Source organism: Pinus tabuliformis, chromosome J (genome assembly GCF_031772625.1).
Source record: "Pinus tabuliformis cultivar Carrire ecotype Pingquan chromosome J, CPIR1, whole genome shotgun sequence".
Taxonomy (NCBI): Eukaryota; Viridiplantae; Streptophyta; class Pinopsida; order Pinales; family Pinaceae; genus Pinus; species Pinus tabuliformis.
In genome coordinates, this window is record NC_142295.1 from 10,810,396 (window position 1) to 10,837,367 (window position 26,972).

At 39.0% G+C, this 26,972-nt stretch overlaps 1 protein-coding gene across 3 annotated transcripts in view; it reads right to left on the reverse strand.

Moving 5' to 3' along the window:
- LOC149225175 (phosphoglucosamine mutase family protein) overlaps positions 1–26,972 on the reverse strand; it is a 248,949-nt gene that overhangs the window by 13,019 nt on the left and 208,958 nt on the right. For all 3 annotated transcript variants that reach the window (XM_089376975.1, XM_089376973.1, XM_089376974.1), the window contains 4 exons: positions 17,227–17,344; positions 17,030–17,111; positions 16,821–16,893; positions 16,595–16,656 (listed from right to left, as the gene is read on the reverse strand). In XM_089376975.1, coding sequence (XP_089233101.1) covers positions 16,595–16,656; positions 16,821–16,893; positions 17,030–17,111; positions 17,227–17,344 — 335 coding nt within the window. The remainder of the gene's footprint in view (positions 1–16,594; positions 16,657–16,820; positions 16,894–17,029; positions 17,112–17,226; positions 17,345–26,972) is intronic.

Consider the following 26,972-nt stretch of genomic DNA (forward strand, 5'->3'; position numbering starts at 1 on the left):
CCAAAAATTGGCCTACAAATTAGTTGCAAGCAACATTGTTCTTGCCATTTCTTGTACAGTTCTATTCCTTCTTTCAACTATTCCATTTTGTTGAGGAGTTCTAGCAACAAAAAGTTCTCTTTTGATTCCATGTGTTTCACAAAATTCATTGAATTCTTTTGAAGTAAACTCTCCACCTCTATTTGTTCTAAGACACTTGATTTTTGATTCTTTTTCATTTTCCACAAGAGATTTGAAATTCTTAAAACATTCAAGTGCCTCTGATTTAAATCTTATAAAAAATACCCACATCATTCTAGTATAATCATCTACAAATAGAGCAAAGTACCTTTCACCTTTTAGGGCTGGAGTTCTAGTTGGTTCACATAGTTCTGCATGTATGATTTCCAAAGGCTTTGACGTTGAGCATTCCTTGGTCTTGAAGCTAGTCCTTGTTGGGTTGCCATGTTGACATGGGCCATAAACAACTTTTTCAGGTTTTGAAAATTTTGAAATGTCTCTTACTACATGTGTTTTGCTGATTTTAGCTAAATTGTCAAATTTTAGTTGTCCCAATTGCTTGTGCCACCAACTTTCATCTTTTTGACTCATGTAGCATTTTTCTTCTTGAATTTTACTCAAAATATATATGTTATCTAGTGTTCTTACCCCTTTTCCCACAAGTTTTCCTGAAGAAGATTTTTTTATCTCATAATCCTTTGCACTAAAAATAACATCATGTCCTTGGTCACAAATTTGGCTAACGCTTAGAAGATTGTGCTTGAGTCCTTCAACTAGTAGTGTCTTTTGTGCTTTGCCTTTGCCATTAACAAGAGTTACTGTCCCTTTATCAACAATCTTAGCAGATCCACTTCCAAAAGACACATTTCCATCCTTTTTGTTTAGTGAGATAAACTTCTTTTCGTCACCTGTCATGTGTTTAGAACAACTACTATCTACAAACTATTGATTTTTATCACTTTGTGCACATAAAGCTAGACCACATTTATCTCTAGTAGATTCCTTTCTTCTCCAAACTTTCTCCTTTAATATAAGTGGACAATTTTGAGTTTCATGACCTAAATTATTGCATTTGGAGCATTCTAGACTATAATTTGACAAATTATCAAATGAATTATAGGTCTTGATTTGACCTAGTTTTCTTAAATTAACCAACTTATTCTGATAATTGGTCCTATATCTCTTGAAATATTATGCTTATAAGCCTTGCAATGCTTAGCTTGGTAGCATTGGCCTGATGTAGGAGATGGCTTCTTTTCAATCATTGGATTGTTGCAAGTGGATCTTTTTCCTAGATTGAGCAGTTTCTCTTCTTTTGGATAATTGCAAAGGAGCCAACATAGCTTTTTTGAACATTTTCATTAGTATTCTCCTTCGAATTTGATGACTCACCTTTGAAACCAACCCTGTTTTATCATCTTGAGGTCTTTGAGTATTAAGGATGATATCAAGAGTCTGAGAGCTTTGCAAACTCTTATTGACCTGATTTAATTCCTTCTTTAGAGAGACAATTTCAGCTTCTAGTTTCTCACACATTTCTTCCTTTTCTTTTAGTTTGTTGTTCAAGATTTCTTCTATCCTTTTTGCTTCTTCTTTTTCAGTTTTGAGGGAAATGATCTTCCTTTTTAGTTGTTCATTTTTTTCAAAAACATTAATAAGTAATTCATCCACATTTCCTTCTTCTTCTTTAGAGTCATCATCATTTGTTAATGCCATGAATAATACTTCACTACTTCCAGCATAGTCATCTTTTTCATCAAAATCATCACTATCCCTTTTGAGAAGAAAAGTTTTTTTGGCTGAACTTTTCTTCTTTACCTCGATTTCAACTTCATTAGAATTATCTTGTTTGGAGTAGAAATTATTTTTGTTTGGACCCTTCTTGAATATTTTTCTTTTGGAATCATTTTCATCATCACTATCATCCTTGAAAGGACACTTTGTAGCATAATGTCCTATTCTACCACACTTGAAACAAATGAGAGGATACTTACCTTTGGGTTTGGATCCTTTCCTTAGCTTCTTCACAAATTGTGCTAATTTTGTTTCAGTATTGGAATTGTCACTGCTACAATTACAATTTTTCCCTTTTCTTGATGCTTTTGAGGTCTTGAATGCAACTTCTTTAGGATTTGAGTTTCTTTTTCTCATTTCATATGCAATGAGAATTCCATGAAGTTCATCCATTGACAGGGTATCCACGTCTTTTAATTCTTCTATGACACTGAATTTGGAATCAAAACATTCTGGAAGTGATCTCAAAACCTTTTGGACAACTATTTTTTCTTCAATATTTTCACCTAGACCTTGAAGTGAGTTGACAACTTCATCCACTCAGAGAAAATAAGCAACAATATCTTCTTCGTCATTCATTTTTAGGCTTTCGAATTGTCTTCTAAAAAATTGGAGTTTTTCCTTCTTGACTTTGGAGTCTCCATCATAAATGGCAACAAGCTTGTCCCACATTTGCTTAGCAAATTCACAGTTCATAACCTTTGTAAATTCTGAATCAGAAATTCCACTTGTTATAGAATTTAAGGCCTTGGGATTTGCTATATAAAGCTTTCTTCCATCCTGATCTGCTGGTGGAGAAGGTGGAACTTTATAACCAACTGATTGCCATGCTTCTTGTCCAAGAGACATCAAATAAAACTTCATCCCGACTTTCCAGAAAGCAAAATTTGTTCCATCAAATTGAGGGACCTTTCCTGCATCCTTACTAACCATTGTGATTCAAAAACCTTCTTCCAACTGCTAGGCTGATAATGAAGAAGTTGGCTCTGATACCAATTGTTGAAATACTGGGGGGGGATGAATGAATATTTCTTATAATTGTTATTTATGTTAGTTAAGATTTTTTTTTTCAAATCAAACCAGAACAATAATACAAGATTTTAATGTCTGCCTAGGGTAGCTCAAGTGGCGATGGCCATGGAATGAAGTCTCACCGAACCGAATATCTTGGGTTCGAATCTTTTGCTACCCTCCCCCCGTAGCGGGGTGAATAATGGACATGTAAATTCGAAAATCAGAGAGTCCTACCAAGCTTACAAAAAAAAAATACAAGATTTTATTAATAAAATGTTGAGGACACCAATCCTCTATTACAAGCTCCAACTTGTAAAAATTGTTCTAGGGCTCCAACCCTAAGGACACCAATCCCAAAGCCAAAACAAATAATTTTAGGGCTCCAACCCTAAGGACATCAATCCCAAGCAATAACATTGTCTCAAAAATTTTCAAAAGATTACACAAAACCTGGTTGTCTTCAAGATCAACAAATCATCATAAGTCTTCAGGCATTTCAAGCTTTTTCACAGATCTCCAAACAGATGCTCCACAAATGCTTTATCCCTTCATTGGATTGTAAGCAAATGACTATAGGTTTTTCTTAAATCCTACAAGCCCGCAATACAAGTCTTCCTTAGAGTCTACAGGTCCACAATACAGGTCTCCCTCTGATTTTTTTTAAAGTCTCTCCAACAAGTCCGCAACAATTTTGCAATTTTAGATACTCCAACCGCTTGCAACGAATATACCTCAATTACGCTTTTACCATATAGGTTTGCACGGATTGCTATTTTAAACAAGGTCACTTCACAAGTTTGCACAACACTATGTAATATTAGGTTCGCAAGAGAAGTAATACAGGTTGAAGATGATATCTATTACTGTAATTAATTCCACAAACTATTTCTTTCAATTCCGAGTCCCAAATAATTTGCAGAACATATCTCCCTTCAGCCAAATTCTCCTTGAGTTCATGAGATGTGAACTTCGCTTATGCTCCAATATCACTTCACCGAGATCTATGTCTCAAACTAGCTCGAATCATCTTCTATTTATACGATTTCAAATGGAGGAACCATCATAATTTGAAGCCGACCCGTAGTTGAAGCTGACTTATGTAGTGAGATATATATATATATAAATTGGTTGTCAATGAAGGAGAGTAGGGTTGATTTAAATAGGATTGTATAAATAGGAAATAGGAATAGATTAGGGAATAAGGATAAGGGAACTTTTGTAAGGACAAGGTAATAATTTTTTGTAAGGGAACTAGGATTAGGATTTTGCTATTTTATTAGGGTATACATTTTGAACTTAGGGTTTCTAAGTATAGGGTATACATTTAGGACTTGGGGCTTTTGGTAGAGACAATAGGTAGGTTTTCTTAATAAGGAATAAGGATATAACAAGAGTGAGGGTTTCTAGGTATATTGAAATCAATGACAACATTTTATTCAACATTGAGAATATCTGGAGTGCCAAGAAGAAAGTCAATTCTCTAAGTAAGGACATCTCAAACTCACTTTGCATATACTTGGAAAACTTCTTACTTAACCTGCCATTGTTGCTTCCAAAGATGATTTCATCCACATATACTTCAATGATAGTCAAGTTGTCTTATTCAAACTTAATATATAGATTACTATTACCACTTTCCTTTTTGAATCCTTGTCACTGTAAATTGTCCAGTCGTGCATACCGAGCTATAGGAGCTTGCTTAAGATTGTACACAGCTTTCTTCAATCTGCAAACTATTGCAAAATCTAGGACATCAAGATTAGGTAATTTCTCTTCTTATGATAACTGTTTGTGAATGCTTTTTACTTCTTTAGATTGTGATCTTCTCTTTAGTTAGGTTATTATAGTGTTCTTCATCAAACAACTGTGAAAATTCCTAGCCTCAAAGGAACCCCCACTGCAGCAAATCCGAATGTACTTCACCTACTTGATTTTTAAATTTACATTCATCAAGTTATTCTTCTGAATACTGAAGCAAATTATTTCTGCAGCCTACACTAATTAATTATATGATCTCATGAAATAGAAAACGGAGCAAAGAACAAGATACACAGGACACACTTATTTTTGGACACAATACTCCCCAGAAAAACCCAATGCGAGAAAATCGGTGCAGCAGCTCTAAGGGTTTATTATTATGCATGAGAAATATCTGAATACAAATCTAGGATGCTCACCTAGCAATCCTTTACAGAGAGAAAATACTCACCCTACAAAATTCTAGCTGATCCGGCACAAGACTGGCTAACCATGGCTATTTTTGCACTGGCCCTGCATAGGCCCTACGTCACCTTCTCTGCCCTCTGCATCAGCTCTCCCGACAGTTTCGGCTGTTTCGACAATTCTGGTTTCTGCGTGATAGGCAACTTTTCTGCGTTAGCTCTCCCGGCTACTGCGCTACATCTACATCAGCTCTCCTCGCAGTTTCGGCAGTTCTGGATTCTGCATGACAGGCAACTTTTCTGCAGCAACTCTCCCAACCACTGCACTGCCTCTCTGCAAGCTCTCTTCACCTCTCCGTCAGTATTCTCCGGAAAGTCCTTCTCCCAGATTCTCACTGCTCCTCTGCTGCAAGATCTCCCTAATCAATTTTCCTCCTGAGAACTTCTCACCTCAGAAAATTAATTTCCTTAATCTCTCTGTGTGTGTTTCCAAATGAACCCCAAGCCTCCATTTTATACTTTTCCTATAGAGTCTTCAACGACCGAGATTAAGTCTCTAATCAACAGCTAAGATTAAAACATGACATGATCTGCCTTCTAGATCATTCTCACCCATATTTTGATTAATACCCATTAATATTTTAATTTCCCTAAGTTTAGACTTAGGAACTCCATTAAAAATATTAATTATTTTAATAAAATACAATCCGGGTGGAATTTCACCAAACGGTTTCTGGGTTCTTTAGAACTCATGTGTCTTAGCCTCTCCACCAATTTTCAAGGCTAGAGCACTTCCGATGCTACCAAAAACTAACACTCCCTCTTAGCGAGGAAAGTGCTCTAGCAACAATGTCCACTTGCATGCTGCTTTGTTTCTGAAGCACCTCCTTTCTGCACTGTTGCTGCCACCAACACTATGCTACTGCTGCTACTATATTGTTGCCCATGACACTGCCACTACCACTGCTGCATTTGTACTACAACTCCCTCTCAAATGTTGCATCCGCCATGCTGCTAGCACTGCCATTGCTAACACTACATCCGTACTGCAACTCAGTTGCTGAGAGAAGCAACTGAAAAACATCCAAAATTAATTGAACTTAACTGTGTTAAACATAATACAATGAATGTTGGAATCTAACTGCTGCTGATTTTGACCCTCTAAATCTTTTGCGCTGCTGCTGACTCCTGCACTGTGCCAACCTTGCTCTGTGTTTATCAGTCTTTGGTCTCAACTACTGCATTTGTCCTCCAAACACTCCACTGTATCATCTGACACTAAGTCCATCTCTCTACTGCTGAATCTTGGGCTCCCGTAGCAAGGAATCGATCTAAGGGGTGGACTCCTCAAGGATCCTGCCCACATGTAGTCCTTCTGACTACAGCTCAATATCGCCCCAACTCCCTCCTGGAGATGCGTGGGCACTCATGGCAAACTCATCCTCGTCAATCTTTACTTAGGTAGCCTTAGGATCATGTTTCTCATCCTTGTCCTTTTTCTTCAAAGGACACTGAGATGCATAGTGGCCCATCTCGCCACAACTGAAACATTTCACCTTTAAAATGTCCTTCTTTCGCTCCGGCTTCTGCTATCCCTTCGATGCTAGAGTTGTGTTCTCCTCCTCCTCCTTCGTCTTTGTGCCACTCCCATTGCTGCCATTGAGGTTGACCTTCACTAGGTCCCTCCTTAACTCCTCCTGTTGAAGAGCCACCCACATCTCCTCCCATGAAGGTAGTTTTTCTCTACCCAATATGCTTTGGACAAAAACTTGCCATTCATCTGAGACTCCATTCAGGGCTATCCTCACCATCATAATTGGGTGAGGAGTGGACCCCACTGCAGCAAGCTAGTCTCTAGTGTCTTGAAGACGCTGAAGATAGAGGTTCACCCCTTCTCCTTTCTGCATCGAAGTCCGCTGCAACTTCTGCTCCAAATACATCTTCCGCTGTTCGGAAGAGCCTTCATACAAAGAAGACAAGGCTTCCCATATCTCTCAGGCTGTAACCTTGCCCTGCAAGTGTGAGATCACATGATCTTGAACTCCATCGAGAATAAGCCTCTTTGCCTTCCCCTGCTCGACCTTGTATTTCTTCTTTTGATCGTTGTCAACAAGAACAGCTACAACACTTTTGACGTAGGCCTTGAGATCATATTCCTCCATAACGGCTAAGATTCTGGTCTTCCATATGACATAGTTGGAGGCACCGTCCAACCTGTCCTGATCTCTGAGCCCATGTGATGCCATCTCACCCAAATTGTCGAATTGACTCCTCTAGTCACTACGCAGCACTGGTCTACTGCCCGACAAGTGAAAAATTTGAACTTTTGGCGAGAAAATTCCTCTGAGGAGAAAATTCCCCTTTTATGTGTCTTCGCTCTTTTCCGACGGATTTCTGCCCCGGTAGAAACTGCGCCCTTCAAGCACTGCGCTAAGGCTCTACGTCACTCATTTTGCCTCTGCAAACTCACAAACCGGAAATGGTACCTCTCTATCGTCTCACTCAGAGAGAGATTTCCTCGGATTTGCTTCCCGGCAAGGACTGCGCAATCCCGTCAAGGGGATTTGAATTGTTGCCAAGTGCACCTTTCAGCCGCACTGCTCAAGACTGGATCTGCTCTTCCTGTTTCAAAATAAATGCTCTGATAACATGTGAAAATTCCTAGACTCGAAGGAAACCCTACTGCAGCAAATATGAATCTACTTCACCTACTTGATTTTTAAATTTACATTCATCAAGTTATTCTTCTAAATACTGAAGCAAATTACTTTTGTAGCCTATACTAATTAATTATATGATCTCATGAAACAGAAAACAGAGCAAAGAACAAGATACATAGGACACACTTGTTTTTCGACACTATAGTAAACCGGTGCAACAACTCTGAGGGTTTATTATTATGCAGGAGAAATCTCTGAATACAAATCTAAGATGCTCATCTACCAATCCTTTACAAAGAAAAAATACTAGCGAAAATCTGAGTAAGTTTTACCTCACTTCACCCGGCAGAATTCTAACTAATCCGGCACAAGACTGGCTAAACCCGGTTATTTTTGCACTGGCCCTACGTAGGCTCTGCGTCAACTTCTCTACCCTCTGCTTCAGCTCTCCCAGCAATTCTGACAGTTTCAGTTGTTCCGACAGTTCTGGATTCTGTGTAACAGACAGTTTTATGTGTTAGCTCCCCCAGCTATTGCGCTACCTCTGCATCAGCTCTCCCAGCTATTCCAGCAGTTCCCGATAGTTCCGGCAGTTCCCGACAGTTCCAACAATTCTGGATTTTGTGTGACAGGCAACTTTTCTGTGTCAGCTCTCCCAGCTACTGTGTTGCCTCTCTACAAGCTCTCTTCGCCTCTCTGTCAGTATTCTCTGGAAAGTCATTCTCCCGGATTCTCACCGCCCCTCTGCTGCAAGATCTCCCTAATCGATTTTCCTCCTGAGAACTTATCACCTCAGAAAATCAATTTCCTCAATCTCTCTGTGTGTTTCCAAATGAACCCCAAACCTCCATTTTATACTTTTCCTGTTGAGTCTTCAACAACCGAGATGAAGTCTCTAATCAACAGCTAAGATTAAAACATGACTTGATCTGCCTTCTAGATCACTCACCCATATTTTGATTAATACCCATTAATATTTTAATTTCCCTAAGTTTAGACTTAGGAACTCCATTAAAAATATTAATTATTTTAATAAAATACAATCCGGGTGGAATTTCACCAAATGGTTTCTAGGTTTTTTAAAACTCATGTGCCTTAGCCTCTCCGACAATTTTCAAGGCTAGAGCACTTCCGATGCTACCAAAAACTAACAACAATTACCAAAGCATAAAAAATAAAGAGACAAGAGACACAGAATATAGCCTATCAGCCAAGGCCAAAACCTCTCCCACTTGAGAGGAAAACCCAAACGAATTATTCTTCTTATAGGGACTTTAATTAACAAATACCAAGACCATGACCTAGACCCTTCACCAAGATTCCTCCAAGACCAAGTCACCTTTATCCTTGTAGCTTCAACCTTAGCAACACCTTCACTGCAACCTCATCCTTCCTTACTGCAATTCAGCTCACTTGCAATTTCAACAACTTTTCGGCCTTCCCTTCAGAAACCCTAGGTTACATGAGGGAGGAGATCATGGAGAGATTTATCCTTCTATGCCTTCGCTATACCTTCCTTGCCTTGTTAGTAAACTCGACCTTCCAAGTAGACCTTATTGACACCAATCTTAGATACTTTGGTGTGAGTGTAATTCGTCTTATCAGCAGTAGATTGAAACCGTATATCCCTTCGCACGTGTCATAGAAAATAGCCCTAAAAACAAATCTAGAATAACTCGGATTCTAGTCCCTTCTTCTTTGCTGGATGGAGGCTTCTTTCATGTGTTTCTTGCACTTCTTGCTTCAAACCTTGATCGAATCCGAGTTGCCTATTTATACTAGTTTTCCCATGTACATAAACCGACTTGAAGGGATCCTAGGCCAACATGTCATTTGGTGGAGGTTCATCATTCCATCTTGAGGTCGACTTACTGGACGTGCTTGAGTTTGGCCTTAGAGAATCTTTGACTCTTTCATTGACTCATATACAAATGTAAAATGTCCAAGAAGGGTCCTTCATACATGACCTTCACTCAATTTGACTTTATGACCAATCATAAGGGCTCAAAAAGGGAGCCATAACTAAAATAAAATTCCTTGCTCGTGAAACCCATGAGAAAAGCATTACAAAAATATTTATATTTTTCTTCTTTATATTAAATACATAAAATCACAATTACACGTCATTATGAAGACCGAACCTAGTTACATTTTTCAACACTCCCTTTTAGCAAGGGAGGTATTCATAATCTATACAAGGTACTTGGACATTCTCAATCTGAAGAATTCCCATAAGAAGAGGATTGGCAACCCATATGTATAGCATCATATCATCCTACATTGTCACATAGCAAGGCATTGACAAACTGCTCTATCTCTCCACAAGATCAGAGCACAATGCTAGTGAGACCAATGATGTATAGACACCCTCATCATTGTCTCTCGGAACATAACCCACCCAGGTTTTCTCAAAGTATGTTCCACCAAGACTAACTCATCCTCAAAGAGCATTCCACCAAGACTAACTCATCCTCAAAGAGCATCGAATGCCAGATGTTTACTCAATCCTCCATTCTGTCTTCCCAAGTGAAGACAAGAATGATGTGCCTATCTCTCCCTCTTAATTAGGGAGGATATACCTATTCTAATGAAGGAATGTACCTAAGCTCCCTCTTGGCTTAAGAATTTGCTTTCAAGTTTCTACCAAGTTAGAAACTTGTTTCTAGGCTCCCTCTTTATTAGGGACCTACAGCAATTCTTTAGGTGGAGATGATGGGGTAACCAACTGCTTGAATAACTCCTCCTCATGATGTCATGAACTTCTTTTCTTTATTCAAGAGTCTTCATGTTTTGGGACTTCTTCATAGGGCACAAACCATCCATCACTTTCATCCATGAGTCAGTCATGTCATTATTCCTTTCATCAGAAAGTGATCCATCAATTCATATCTGGCCTTCCTTCATGCCATGTTTCCTTAAGGATCTTTCATCCTACTACATGGACATCAGTGGTGGAAGATATCCATAGCTCTTCCCTTGGCAGCCCTGCATAAGCCCATCCAGATATTATTCAAAAATAAGGAATGAACATTAAATCAAAATTACCTTTGTGATGGTCTTTCATCATGACATCTTCTAGTTTGCATCAGCATCCTACATACATTGACACATCTCCAATATATATCTATATATATATATATATATATATATATATATATATTATCAAGGGTCTCTTTCTTTTTTAGACTTTATCATAGTCATCATATCTTTCATGGAGATATCCTAGTCAGATATTTCAGTTCTCGGATGTTGATTTCCTTCTTCATGGTTGCATATTCCACGATCTCTTTCCTTCTTTCTTCACACACTTTTCTTCCCAGGAACTTTTATCAAAGATCCTGCAATAACTGTCAACCACCTCATATATCATATGAGGACATATTATGTTGATTTCATCTAGACAATGTGACCCATGCCTTGCTGCATCTTAAAAAAAAAAACAGATCCCTTTTGATCTTGTTCTCGAGATAGAGCATTTATCCATGTTACCCGCAACCATATGACATGACTCTACAATCGAATACAAGCATACATACCTCATTTTTCTTTTAGCCATCTTAGACTTCCTTTCAACAACTTCCTTGATTGAAAGAACTTCAACCCTTGATCTACTTCACTCTTTTGTCATCATACCATCATCCCATGAATTCCAAAAGTTGGAATTCTTGATGAAACCCTTGCTTCCTTTTGACTGGTGAACCTTTCGACGAAGATTCCAATAGAGGAGATTGAGTATCCTCATCTAGCAAATGTTCCCTTTTGACTGGTGTATGATGAGCTTTGTGTTGGATGATCTTTTTCTTCTTTTCCCATAAGTACCACTTATGCTTCCTATGAGGTTACCAAGAGCTATATTCTTCCATGGGTCACTGTCATAGACTTCTATTTTAGCTATTTTTCTCTATGATCACGAGCTCTTGCTTTTAATGTTTCTATGATGCCATGATGCATCCTATCATTTTCCTTAGTGAATCATGATACCCATATCTTACAATAGAACAAATTGAAAACAAGTACTTGAAAAGAACTAGGTGAGGAAGACCCTCTCAATCATAGTAGAGATCTTTTACTTCCACTTTCTTGGACTTCTTCTTTTCAGCTTCCTCCACTTCTTTGGTGATATGGGCTTCTTCTCTACCCCTTTTATTATTGTCCTTCTTGAGCTTAGGACAATCTCTTTTGTAATGCCCATATTCCTGACATCCATAACATTGAATCTTAGCTATGTTCCTTTTATTTTTCTGAGGACCAAATTTCCCAGATTTTCCGCTTGTCATGGCAGCATATGCTTGATTTTTTTATCACTTGATCCCACATCAGTTTTAGCCTTCAACTTGGTTTCTTCAATCTTGCATAAGGACCATAGATCCTAGAATGGAGTAGCTTCTTTCATCCCATCAATGCTTGAAGTAAAGTCACCCCACTCCTTTGGTCATGTCCTTGTCAAACAATATTTCTCCCAAATCTTGCAGTAGATCCCTTATTTCGGATATCCTCATAAAGTATGAGGCTATGCCTTCTTTTGATATCCTTAGCTTGTAGAGTTCTTTACTTAGAGAGATAACTTCTCTTGCAGTGCTTACAAAAAACAACTCTACCAATTTGTCATATATTTCTTTTAAGGTGTCGAGTTTAGATATATATGGAATGAGGGGATCCTTGATGGATTCTATGAGAATCCTTTGAGCCTTCACTTCCCCTTTCATAAAATTTGCAAGTGCTTGAGCATCTTCTTTCGTTGGTTTGGTGATAGATCCTTCGACATGATCGATAACCTCATTTTCAATGAGATTCATATCTGTCATCTTCTTCCATGCAAGATTGTTTGAAGCCCCAACCAATTTGTTGCTTTCCTTGCAAAAAGACATTTTGACAGATTCAAACATAAATATATTTACTTGCAAAGATGCTTCTTTCACTCCCTGCCTCCTTGAATTTGGTGATAATATAGATGATAGAGAACTTCTCCTTGATGAAGATAGATTTCTTCAAGAATGATCCTTGACCCTACAAAGAGGGAGATCACTTTAGATTCATTGATGGTGTTGTTCTTGTTGATGATGATCAATGATGACTTCTTAATGATGTTTTGATGCTTCTTGGATGATCTTCTTCAAGGATGAAATCCTTACTTCAATGAGAGGGAGATCACCTTTTGAAGATGATGACAATGTCCTTGATCTTGCTTCTTTAGTAAGAAACATGATGTATAAGTCCTTCAACTTGAGTAGGGTCTTTGTGGTTTCTTGAGATGACTTGAGGATTCCAAGACAACTCGCTGGTGTAGACTTTCTTCTTCGATCTAGGGTTTTGACACTTCTTGACTTCCCTTAGATATCCTTCGAGATTTGATCCTTGTGTGTCTCTTGATGAGATGCCCTTCCTTGACTTTGTCCCCTTAGCTCTGATACCATGTTGAGAAATCTAGGGCATCAAGGTTAAGTGATTTCTCTTATGATAATTGCTTGTGAATGCTTTTTACTTCTTTAGATTGTGATCTTCTATTTAGTTAGATTATTATAGTGTTCTTATTCATCAAACAACTACCATAGCATAAACAATAAAGAGACAAGAGACACAAAATATAGACTATCAACCAGGGCCAAAACCTCTCCCACTTGAGAGGAAAACCCAAACGAATTCTTCTTCTTATAGAGACTTCAATGGACAAATACCAAGACCGTGACCTATACCCTTGACAAAGATTCCTCCAAGACCAAGTCACCTTTATCCTTGCAGCTTCTCTCTAGTCTTCAACTTCGACCTTAGCAACACTTTCACTGCAACCTCGTCCTTCCTTACTGCAATTCGGTTCACCTGCAATTTCTACAACTTTTCGACCTTCCCTTCAGAAACCCTAGGTTACATGAGGGAGGAGATCATGGAGAGATTTATCCTTCTATGTCTTTGCTATACCTTCCTCGCCTTGTTAGTGAACTCAACCTTCCAAGTAGACCTTATGGACACCAATCTTAGATACTTTGGTGTGACTGTAATTCGTCCTACCTGTAGTAGATCGAAAACCTAGATCCTTTCACGCATGTGACATAAAATAGCCCTAAAAACAAATCCAGAATAGCTAGGCTTCTAGTCCCTTCTTCTTTTCTTGGATGGAGGCTACTTTCGTGTGTTTCTCACACTTCTTCTTGCTTCAGACCTTAATCGAATTCCTTATGCACCAATGGAGGCTGAGCTACCTATTTATAGTGGTTTGCCCATGTACATTAGCCAACTTGAAGGAGTCGTAGGTCGACATGTCATTTGGTGGAGGCTCATCTTTCCATCTTGAGGCTGACTTGCTGGAGGTGCTTGAGCTTGGTCTTGGAGAATCTTTGACTCTTTCATTGACTCGTATACAAATGTAACATGCCCAAGAAGGGTCCTTCATAGATGACATTGATTCAATTTGACTTTATGACCAATCCTAAGGGCTCACAATGGGAGCCATAACTAAAATAAAATTCCTTGCTCATGAAACTCATTAGACAAGCATTACAAAAATAATTTTATTTTTCTTCTTTATATTAAATACATAAAATCACAATTACACATGTCATTATGAAGACCGAACCTAGTTACATTTTTCAACACATACATAGTCTTCTTTTTCCGTTAGCAAAAATCTTTCTAGCTGCTTTATGTAGACTTCTTCTTGTAACTTTCCATTTAGAAAGGTTGATTTTACATCCATCCGGTACACCTTAATCCTTCTCAAGCAGGCATAGGCCAAGAACATTCTAATTGCTTCCATCCTAGAGACAGGTGCAAATGTTTCTTCAAAATCTATCCCTTCAACTTGCACATATCCTTTACATACCAATCTCGCCTTGTTCCTGGTTACTTGTCCATCTTCGTTCAACTTGTTCCTGAAGATCCATTTTGTGCCAATAACATTTTTGTCCCTAGGTCTTGGAAACAATTCCCATGTTTCATTCTTTTCAATCTGATCTAGTTCTTCTTACATGGCTTTGATCCAGTGTTCATCATGGCTGGCTTCTTCAAAGTTGCTAGGCTCAATTGTGGATAGCAGCGCAAGATGTCCTTGTTCTAGCATAGGTACCTGCTAGATTCTTCTGGTTTCTATTCCTGCATTGATATTTGCAATGGTCTACTTCGATGGATGATTCTTCTGATAGTATCATTTAGGTGCTTTAAGAGGTGCCTATTGATTATCTTTCATTTCATCATTATTGACAATTAGCTCTTCTTATAATTGTTCTTCTCCTTTCATATTTTCTTCTTGCTCTGGTTCTTCTATTTCTTGCTCCTTTGAAGATGTGCTTCTTTGCTTTGTCTTTTGCCCATGCATTTCATCAATTGTTACATTTATGCTTTCCACTATCTTGTTGAGTCTTAGATTATAGCATTTGTATGCCTTGCTTTTGCTTGAGTATCCAACAATTATACCTTCATCTACCCAGGAGTCAAGTTTTCCAATCTTTTTATCTTCCCTTTTTATATAGCATTTGCTTCCAAAGACTCTAAAGTGCTTGACATTTGCTAGTCTCCCTTTCCATAGTTCATATGGAGTCTTGTCGTTGTTACTTCTGAGCATTCCTCTGTTGAGAATATGAACAGTAGTTTCTACTGCTTGTACCCAAAAGATATTACTTAGTTTGGAGTCATGCAACATAGTTCTAGCCATTTCCTCTACTATTCTGTTCTTTCTTTCGGTGACTCCATTTTCCTGTGGTGTCCTGGCTGTCAAGAATTGTCTTTTTATTCCATGTTCTTCACAAAAGTGTTGGAATTCTTTAGACGTGAATTCTTCTACATCATCTGATCTTAAGCACTTGATTTTCAAATCAGTCTTGTTTTTAACCATCTCTTTGTAAATCCTGAAGCATTCAAATGCTTTTGACTTTTTCTTTAGGAAACATACCACTGCCATCCTAGTGTAATCGTCGATAAGCAACATGAAGTATTGTTCACCATCCAATCTTTTAGTTCTCATTGATCCACATAGATCAGTGTGTACTAATCCCAATGGCCTTGAATTGGAGTGTTCCTTGTTCTGAATTCAACCATTGTTTGCTTTCCATGCCGACAATGCTTACACATGGTGCTTGTTGGTTTCGAGATTCCTGGCATATCCCTTGTTGCTTCCCTTTTGTTGATTTTGACCAGATTGTTGAAGTGCATGTGACCCATTCTCCCGTGCCAAAGCCAACTTTCATCTTGCTTTGCCAAACAACAACTTTGCTTTGTTGGAAATATTGAGAGGGGGGTGAAATAGTATTTCTTTGCAATTAGCACTTTTAATCATTTTTTATAGCGTTAGTTAATCTTCAGTTATTAATATTATTTTTCTCTTCAGATAATCATAAACATATAACAACAATAGACAACGCCATACAACAATGCAGAAGATAAAACAATAGACACAAAGATTTTTAGGTGGAAAACCCTCTAGGTATATATACCCCAGAACGTGCACATCAAATGGTATATATACCATCGTATATCCCAGTGTACATCACTGTAGGGCACTTGTTGCTTTCCTGCAGAGTTATTATTTTTTTTCTAACTGAAGGTGCTGTAAGGGATGGAAGCTGCATCTCCAATTTCTGTCTGAAACAATCAGATTTGGTGGTGTTACCAGTCTGACTCATCTGTAGATGGAGTATGTGATGGCTCCAGAGTCTGCACAGATTTCTTGCAACTCTTGTTATGATTCTGAACACCATAGCAGGACTTCTAGAAGAGAATAGTGGAAATGACCGAGTTTAATGTGGTTATCTCTGTATCTACACGGGTTGAAAAAAGGTCTTCATCTATATTAAGGGAATATGATTAAAATGCACAAGTTTCTGCCTCGGAGTAAAACAATTCCCATACTTTCTGAGAAAAGACTCGAACATTGAGTCAATTTAAAACATAAACAATTACTGAAATTAGATATTATCATGCAGAATGGAGAAATTTCTTGAAAAAAAATTATTCAATAAATAAAACAAAACTCACCAAGCGAATAGCTTCATCAATGACATTTTTATATCCTCTCTTAAAACGGTGATGCTTTCCTCCTAGGAAAATAAAAGTAATATTTAGTTAAAATCTGGCAAATTCTAACCATACTCCTAACAAACTAAAATAAAGTGAATGTTTCTGAACTTTACCTAAACTTATTTTCTATAAGAGTAGTCAACCCACCTGACCATTAAAATAAAGTGAATGTTTATGAACTTACCTAGCTTATTTTCTATGAAGGCGGTCAACCCATCTGATGTTACACTGTCGGTCACAATTGTTGTCCCTGGATGCTGGTTAAACCATTGATAAGAGCAAACAAGGAAAATATAGTGTTATCTCAATTTTATTTATATTATTAATATACCATGATAAAGCCTATCAGCATTCATTCAGATCTCCTTAGAAGTAAGGTACAATAAATCTTACTTCTTCTAGAACGATGGCTGACATCAGAGCAATCAAACGGTTGCGATTAAACTCACGACCAGTTGAATCAACTGCAGCAGACCTGCCCTAGCACATAACAGCTTCATCTATGAGTGAAAGCGTGTAGCTTTACCAACGTAGTATGTAGGTCACCTATTCTTGGTAGTTTGAGAATTTATTTTGCCTGAATTCATTACCGATCAACATCAGTATCAAATATGATTCCTAGATCAGCCTTATGATCACGGACAGCTTTGGTGACTGCTGCCATTGCTGATTTATCCTCTGGGTTTGGGATGTGATTAGGAAACATGCCTGCAATATTGAAATAATATATCCAGGAAAAACTCTTTTCAGACTGGGAGTAGTAATTTATAACTAACAAGAATAGAACAAAACAATAATCAGCTAAAGTCATAACCTAGGTCCTAAATGCAATGTAAAATTTCAATCTGTCCACAAATTTAAGGAGGAGGAGAAAATTAAGAGAAAAACACTCAAAAGATTCAATGCAATAGCCAAGTTGCAGAGAACTGGTTGACAAATATAAATATAAACAATTATAGGGAATTGAAAACTGATAGAGATGTTCTTTCAAAAATTTTGACAATAATTTTTTTCTTTAGATATTATTTCACAGACAGAACAAAACTCTTCAATATAGGGCTTGCTGGTTAAAATGAGAGTGGGTTTATGGATACACAACTCGAATACACCAATAAGTGGGCTTATAGATAACCAATGCTATATAAGATTGGTTGTGTGCAAAATATGAAGTTGAGTTTATGGATAACCAACTCAATGTTGAATTTTCATAGGTCTTTTAAACTGATAATTACTTCTAACGATTTAATCTTTTTTCATATTCTCATCATCATTAATCAATTACAGAGAAGACATCAACAGTAGGACAAAGATGCAGTAGAATCATAAAGAGACAGCCAATCAAGAGACACAAGATTTTTACCCTGGGAAAACTCACTTGGGGGAAAATCCCAGCAACCTTTTCCTTAGAGAAATCATTCAATTCAACAAGGGATACATCTAGTCTTTACAGTCTAAAACAACGTCAAACTGACCATAGGCAATCCTGTTCAAACAGAGGTAAGTATTCTCACTAATTAGGTCTGCCCAGAAAAGATTCAGTCTGCCAGGGACTGCCCATAAACTTTCAATCTGCCCAGAAGAAATTGTCTACCCATGAAGTCGACTTGCTATCTTCCTTTTTCCTTTTCTTGAACAGAGGAGTAAGAGTGATTTGAATTACTTGAGGAGAAGATGATCCGAATGCCATTTAGGAGGAGGTCGAAGCCTTTACATAGATTCTTCTAGGAGGCCGAATGGGTGCCTCAATAGCTGGGCCGACTAAACAATTTGAGAACCAACTTGATATTTTGGAGCCAGAATTTAAAATTAGAAATTTAAATTTCCCTCTCTTTTGAAGCCAACATGAAGAACATGTCTTTCATATATTTGAGAGGCTAAAACATGTAATTATGAAGACTGACCATAGCTACAAAATTCAACACTCAATACATAGTCAACTGTAACCAGGGAAAAGAATACACTCTGCTTTAATATCCTCCCTTAACTTGATCAACAGGCTTCAGAGAGAAGGCTTACATCAGAAGATACATCGCTCCCAAAAGCTGAACAAGAGTTGAAGACTGTTATTATGGGCAATTAATCAGGGAGAAGGACAAGAATTGTATGAATGCACAGTTGCAAAATATAACAATATCAAGTTCTCGAACAACATTGCAAATGTCGCCATGACCAATCATTAATCCAACCACAAGAAACCTGAGTAGTTGGCAATAATTCAAGGTTATTCCTTCTAGCCTCTTCTCCAAAAATCTATAAGAAGAGATGCTGCCATGCTAAGAGAACTTCGAAGCACATTTTGTTGAAAATGTAACTAGTTTCAGTCTTCATAATTGTTGCACTCATTTCAATGTGTATCCTATGTAAGAAACAAGAGAAGAAAAGAAAAAGTTATTATTATTAAAGCATGGGTTTCATGCTCCTTATTCATGGTCTTCTAGGTAAAAGCATGTTCTTCGTGCTTCTAGGGTTTGTTAAGTTTTAGGATTTATTGTCATGAGTTAAAGAAGTCAACATCATGTTTATAAGACCCTTTTGGGCAAAATGCAATTGTAAAAAGAATTATTTTTGAGTCTAGAAAGTCTTGGAAACTCCAAAAGTACAAGTCGGCCTAACAGAGGGAATTCAACCCCTTGAGAAGGCTATATAAAGAAGCAGTTCGCCATCATTTTAGCACTCACTCACTCTCAAGTTCAATCTCAAGAAAGAATTTGTGATTACAGGAATTTGGGTGCGATTGCAGGAATTCGTGATTACAGGAGTTCGTGTACAATTGCAGGAAATCGGGTATGATTGCGGGAATTCATGATTAGAAAAATTTGGGTATGATTGCAGGAAATCGGGTATGATTGCGGGAATTCATGATTACAAAAATTTGGGTACGATTGCATGAATTCACCATTACTGGAATTTGGGTACGCTTGCAGGAATTCGCAATTACATAAATTCGGCTACGATTATAGTAATTCGCCATTACAAGAATTCAGATATGATTACGAGAATTCGCAATTACAGGAATTTGGGTACGATTGCCGGAATTCAGGTATGATTGCAGAAATTCGCGATTACAAGAATTTGTGTCTAATTGTAGGAGATCAAGTTGCAGGTTGAAGTTGGTTGATGCAGAATTAGGGAAAGACTTGTTGGAGGGTTGACTTGGTATTTGGAGAAGGAATTGGTACTTGGAGAAGGACTTTGTGTCTTAATTGAAGCAGATTCTATAAGAAGAGGAGTTTTCAGGGTTTTCCCCTTGAGGGGTTTTTCTCTGGCTTGGAGCCTAATTTCTATGTACATTGTCTTTATTTTGCTCTTAATATTTGTTTTATGAAGAAGATCTAATAAGAAACATAAGAAGAATAATAAAGTTCACAAGCAAGTATTAAGGTTAAGGAAAATTGAAATAATAAGTTGTCACACTTTGCATTTTCTTGTTGAAGAATCTAGGGAAAACAGGTTAATAAGATTCTTCTCACGATGATAACTATTTGTGAGGTACTTTTTACTTTTTCTTATTAGCACAATCTTCTCTTGTTATTATTAGAGTGTGTTTTCTTACTTCATCAAATAGTTACCAAAACAAAAGAGACAAGAACACAAGATGTTGGCTTTCTACCAGGGCCAAAACCTCTCACTCTTTGAGAGGAAAACCCGCACAAATTCTTCTTATAGAGATTCCAATTGACAAATACCAAGACCAAGACCCTTGACCTAATAGCCACTCCAAGATCAAGACACACGTTCTCTTGACAATCCTCTTCGAGATCTTCATCATTGTTTGGATACTGAGATCTGCCTTGACACTGAGATCCTTCATTCTTGACACCGAGATCTTCATTGTTGCCTTGACACTGAGATCTTCATTGCTGCACCACTGAGATCATTACTGTTGCACCATTGTTGCTCCTTGATTCATCGAGATCATGACCTTGTAACTATGTCTCCATCAAGATCATGACTGTATCTACCGAGATCATGATTACATCTATGCCGAGATCATGACTGCATTTAGAATGTATGCCAAGATAGAGTGTGTTACTATGGGATCACCGAGATCCTATTCATCACAAATATGTCGAGACTGTGTGTGCTACTGTGGGATCACTGAGATCCTCCTCATCACAAATATGCTGAGACTTCATCTCCATGGTACCCATCCGAAACACACAGAGATGCTTGTTTGAATCCTCTAAGTTTTGCAAAGTATAGTTACTGTAATTACTCATTGAAGTTGTAGAGGTATCAGAGGTTGTGTACTGTGGACAAACCTCTGAAGTGTTGATTTCTGGTAGCATCAAATGTGCTCTAAGTCTCAAATTTTGCAGGGACACTTGGGTACATGTATTCCAAAGAACCCAAAAAGCGTTTTGGGAAATTCCACCCAGAGACAGTTTTATTAAAATATTAATTATTTTTAATGGGTCCTAGGTCTAAACTTGAGAAATTAAAATAATTAAAAGGTATTAATATAAACTATGGGTGTAACTTCTAAAAGAAGACGAGGATCAAGCAGAAGTGATCTTAGCCATTTATTAGCTTCTAATCTAGGTCGTTGAATGTCAACGAGGAGATTATTTAAGGAGGCTTGAGGGTCACTTGGAAAGACACACAAAGTGAGTTCAGAAGTTCGATTTTCTGAAGCAGAGCAGCTGTCGAGAGAATTTCAATAGTGAGCTTTTGCAGTGAGGGGCAGGGATAATTTGGTTGGAGAGTCTTCTCCTAAGCCAGAATACGCAACAGAGAGGCAGAGAGACACCAAAAGGAGGCAACACAGTACCCAGGAGGGGTTGACACTGAGCCAGAAGGGCTCACGCAAAGGCAGCGCAATCCTCCCAGCAGAAGTCCGAAAATTTGTTGGGGTTTGACGTCTGAGCCGGGAGGGTTGACGTCAAAGCTCCGGGAAAGAAAATTGACCCAACGCAAAGCTGACGCAGAGCCTTAGAGGTTGACGCAGGGCCCGTGCATGTTTGTGACTGTTGAGTGTGCTTGATTGATTGGGCCCTTGCCTACTTGGACACATTTTGCTCAACATCGAGTGTTGTGACTAGCGACCAAAAAACAGATCTTTGGATGGTTGTGTTGGAATCTTTGCCAAAATGGATTCATGCAACCTAGACATATATTTGACTCAGGGTGATTATGAGATATTTTGGCATTCCTTTTGGCATGGGACTATCATCAATGCCTATGTGGGATTTGTGACTCTAGAGGAATTAAAGAAAACTCCATGTTTGGCATCATAAGAACCTTGCATTAGCCGGTAAACTGACAATTGTTGGCATATTCTTTAGGCTTCACATGTATATCATGTCTCTTGTTAGTTTCCTCGCAAAGCTCAATTTCGACAACTAGCGCAGATTATGTGATCATATTTATGGCCTAACTATGGTGGAGAGAGGGGCCTTTGGTTCCATGGGATGTTGTGACTAGCGACCAAAAAACAGATCTTCGGATGGTTGTGTTGGAATCTTTGCCAAAATGGATTCATGCAACCTAGACATATTTGACCCAAGGTGATTATGAGATATTTGGGCATTCCTTTTGGCATGGGACTATCATCAATGCCTATGTGGGATTTGTGACTCTAGAGGAATTAAAGAAAACTCCATGTTTGGCATCATAAGAACCTTGCATTAGCCGGTAAACTGACAATTGTTGGCATATTCTTTAGGCTTCACATGTATATCATGTCTCTTGTTAGTTTCCTCGCAAAGCTCAATTTCGACAACTAGAGCAAATTATGTGATCATATTTATGGCCTAACTATGGTGGAGAGAGGGGCCTTTGGTTCCATGGGATGTGTGTATTATGCCCAAGGGAAAGGGAGGGCTTGGCTTGATTGATGTTGCCACTCGAGGTAGTATTCTTGTGGCCAATTGGGGATTGAGGTGTATAGAAGGATTTAATCCCTGGCAAGTTTTGTTTCGACATAGAATAATGATTACAAATCATATAGCTATGGTGTGAGGGGCATTTGATTAGTGTGATATTATTTCCTTCCCCTGCTTATTTTAGGTTTCGGGCTCACTCATTTTCAAGACCATATGGTTGACCTAGAAAGTTGTTACAAGTTATGTTTGATGGAATTAAGAGGGCAACAAGGCAATTTGGGATTTAGTGTGATGCTTGACGAGGCACAACACTTACAACATCCATGTCATAACAGACATACACGTAACACAAATAATTAAATATTATAGCATAGAATTATATAATTCACATTTTAATATATAAATAAGAGTAGCCAGGTGGGATAGCTAATGATTAAGAGGATGTGCTTCCTCATAAGAGGTCACAGGTTCAAATCCAAATGGGGATAAGTACTATAGCATCTTTTGTAGAGAAGTAACAATGAAAACTATCACAAATATCCAAGAGCATATATTCATTGGCTATAGAAGCAGACTAGTGGTAGTGATTGATTGACGAGATGGTTGTCCACTTAACTCCCCAACTATCAACCACATCACTAACCACGCTAGCTAATACATATATTTATTCTAATTCCAGTTAAACATAGTTTTGTTGCTGCCATTCTTCATAGTAAATAGGTGGGACTATTGCGAAACAGACTAGTAGTCAGTGCTTACTCAAGGTTGGAAGATGGTGGTACTAAAAAGAAATATTTTGTCTATTTTTTACATGGGTTTATCTTGATTATTCGTAAGTGCCAAGGAGGATCCACAGCCCTTGAGGTACAAACTTCAATGTTTATGCTGTTGATTTTTGGTAGCATCAGATGTGCTCTAGCCATGAAAATTGGTGGAGAGGCTAAGGCACATGAGATCTCCAAGACCCAGAAATCATTTAGGGAAATTCCACCCGGATGGAGAGATATTAAAATAATTAATATTTTTAATGAGACCCTAAGTCTAAACTTAGGAAAATTAAAATATTAATATAATATGGGTGAGAAAGTTCTAAATAACGAGAATCAAGCCAAATCTAATCTTAGTCGTTAATTAGGGACTTAATCTCGGTCGTTGAATTGTCAATAGGAAAAGTATAAGAAGAGGCTTGAGGGTCAGTTGGAGATACACCAAGACACCAAGTTGATCAGTCAATTCGATTTTCTGGGGTGAGGTTTGTTGACGAAATCGAGCAAGTCATCAGGAGGTCGAGAATACAGCGAGGGGCAATTTAGCAGGAGGTCGAGAATACATATCAGAGAAGCAGTGAAAGTGTTGAAGAGACAACGCAGAGCCAAGGAGGGTTGACGTAGAGGCAGCCAGGACTGACGCAAAGGCTAAGGAGGTCAGCACAGAGGACGCAGAAGGCCGTAACGCTGACGCAGAAAACGCAGAGGGTTGCAGAGCTAACGCTAGGCTGAAGAGGCTGCGCTGAGGCATTTCTATGGGACAGACTGAGAGTTGATCAGTTGACGCAGAGCCATAGGAGAGTGATGCAGTTCCAGAAGAGAGCTTGGAGCAGCATTCGATGTCTAGTAAGGAACAGTCGAAGTCACGGTGGGCCAATCATCCGGTTGTTGATTAGCCGGAATATCTGTCTACGGAGAAAGGTACTACTGTCAAGGATAATCTTTGAAGGGTGAGCCATTTCTGGCAACCTAGTTGTATTCAGAAATCTGCATAATAATAAAACCCTCACATCTACTGCACTGGTTTTCCCGAATTGGGTTTTTCCGAGGATGATTGTCCAAAAATAATGGTGTCCCTTGTGTTGTCTCAGTTTATTTCAGTTGTTGATATGTATATTTGTGAAGGCTGCAATTGTGTTTACTTCGATGTTTATGCAGTTAAATAACTTGTTAATGTAAAGAACAAGTAGGAGATAGTAAACCAAAAATTGCAGTAGGGGTTTCTAATGTGTTAGATTCAGAAATTTTCACATGGTATCGAAATGATTGCAGATCAAGGAGGACTGAAGACACCAGCCGAAGAAATCTGAGAATTTGCAGCAGAGAAGCAGTGGTCCCGAGAGACATCGTTGTTCCAAAGGTGAAGAGGCAAGAGGAGGAGTGACGCAGTGCTAAGAGGGTGCCGCAGAGCCTGCGTCAACATTCTGAGCCCAGAGAAGGGCTAGCGCAAAGGCAGAGAGGGGCAGAACAGGCTCACGCAGAGCCACGTCATCAGTTTCAACAAGGAAGGATTAACGCAATAGGCCAGGGAGGAGAAAATTCAGCCCAAGCCGTGATTGCGCAGAGCCTAAAGGGCTCAAATTCTTCAATTGCAGGGGCTAAGGGAGTTGAGAAAATTGTGATTTGAGGTGATGGTGGGATGCTATTTCTATCAGTGTAGAACAATGTCTAAGGAGACGAAACCAAGGTAGAGGGAAGCACTACCTCGACGGATTTCTAACCAAGAAATCCAGATCCAGGTTGCAGTAGCAAAGGGGGATTGGAAAGGAGTGATTCGAAAATTAACAGGAGGATTTCCAGGAGGGAAGTCGAGACTCAGAGGGAGTCTAGAAGAGGAGCAGAGATGGCAGTGAACGGATTGAAGGATCAGGACAGATTAGACGGGGCTTCCAATTTTGTCATCTGGAAGGCCAAGATCTTGGCAATCCTGGATAAACATTGCATCAAGGACTATGCCTTGAGAACAGTAGATGTCCCAGTTGACTCGGCTGCTAATGAGAAGTATGAGGAAGCTTAGGCGAAGGCGAAATGCATGATTCTAGGTGGGGTCAAGGATCATGTCATACCACACATTGTTGAGAAGAACACAGCAAGAGAAATGTGGGAGACCCTGACCACCTTATACCAGGGCTCTTCCATGCAATGGAAGATGTTATTGGAGAATCAGCTGAGGTCATATCAAATGCAGAAAGGAGAGCAAATAGATCCATGCCTTCTCAGGTTGCAAGAGATTCGCAACCAGCTTACTTCCGTGGGGTCTGCTCTGAATCCAGAGTTCATGGTCAGGACTGCCCTAAATGTAGTCTTCGAGGAGTGGGAGACGTTTGTCTAAGGTATTTTGGGCTAAGCAACTCTCCCCAGTTGGGAGGAGATGTGGGCAACTCTTTGATAGGAAGAGATCAAGAGGTTGACCAAGGCAGGGAGTAGTCGTAAGGGGGTTCGAGTTAAGAAAGAGGAGGAGGAGGATGCAACTTTAGCATCTGCGGGAGTTTGAGTTAAGAAACAGGAGGAGGAGGATGCAGCTCTAACATCTACGAGACAATAAGAAGTTCAGAAGAGGAAGAAGAAAGACATCTCCAAGGTCAAGTGCTTCAACTTTGGGGAGCTGGGACATTATGCATCTCAGTGCCCCAGGAAGAAAGGCAAGGGAGAAGCTTCTGACTCAAAGGTGGAGAAGGATGTCGAGACTGATGACGATTGTGCCATGAGTGCTCATGCGCCTTTAGAAAAGAGGTGGGGAGACATAGAATTGTATTCGAGAGGACTACATGCTGGGGCAGGATCCTTGAGGTGCCCAAACTCTAGGATCACATACGGCTACGGGAGCCCTTTATGACAGTAGCATGATGACAGGTGTCGGGTGGAGCAAGGTGTGATGGAGCGACAAGGCAGTGCTAGAGTGCAGAATTATGTAGTAGCACAGTGGAGGTTGCAACAGTGCGAGAGGCACATAAGAGGTTGCAGCAGCACAGGATAGCAGCAGAGGTGGGTTCAGCATCAAGAGGCTTCCAGACTGAGCAGGATGTCAGTGTTTGGGTGAAGTTAGTTACTTACTTCTCGGTAACTGAGTTGTAGTGCAACAGTTAGCAGTGGCAGTGATATAGGTAGCATGATGCAGCATGTTGAGAGGGAGCTGTAGTACAGATGTAGCAGTGGCAGTGGCAGTGGCATGGGTAGCAGTACAAGAAGCAGCAACGCAAGGGATGTGAGGTAGCAGGCCAAGCATCAGCACAGGTACCAGCACGAAAGATCAGTGTAATGTTTCTATAGTGAAGCATTACTAGAGCACATTCTTCGCTAAGAGGGAGTGTTGATTTTTGGTAGCATCGGATGTGCTCTAGCCATGAAAATTGGTGGAGAGGCTAAGGCACGTGATATCTCCAAGACCCAGAAATCATTTGGGAAATTCCACCCGGATGGAGAGATATTAAAATAATTAATATTTCTAATGAGACTCTAAGTCTAAACTTAGGAAAATTAAAATATTAATGTGTATTAATATAATATGGGTGAGAAAGTTCTAAATAACGAGGATCAAGCCAGATCTAATCTTAGCCATTGATTAGGGACTTAATCTCAGTCGTTGAATCGTTAACAGGAAAAGTATAAGAAGAGGCTTGAGGGTCAGTTGGAGATACACCAAGACACCAAGTTGATCAGTCAATTCAATTTTCAGAGGCGAGATTTGATGAGGAAATCGAGCAAGTGATCAATTGCAGCGAGGGGTAGTTCAGCAGAAGGCCG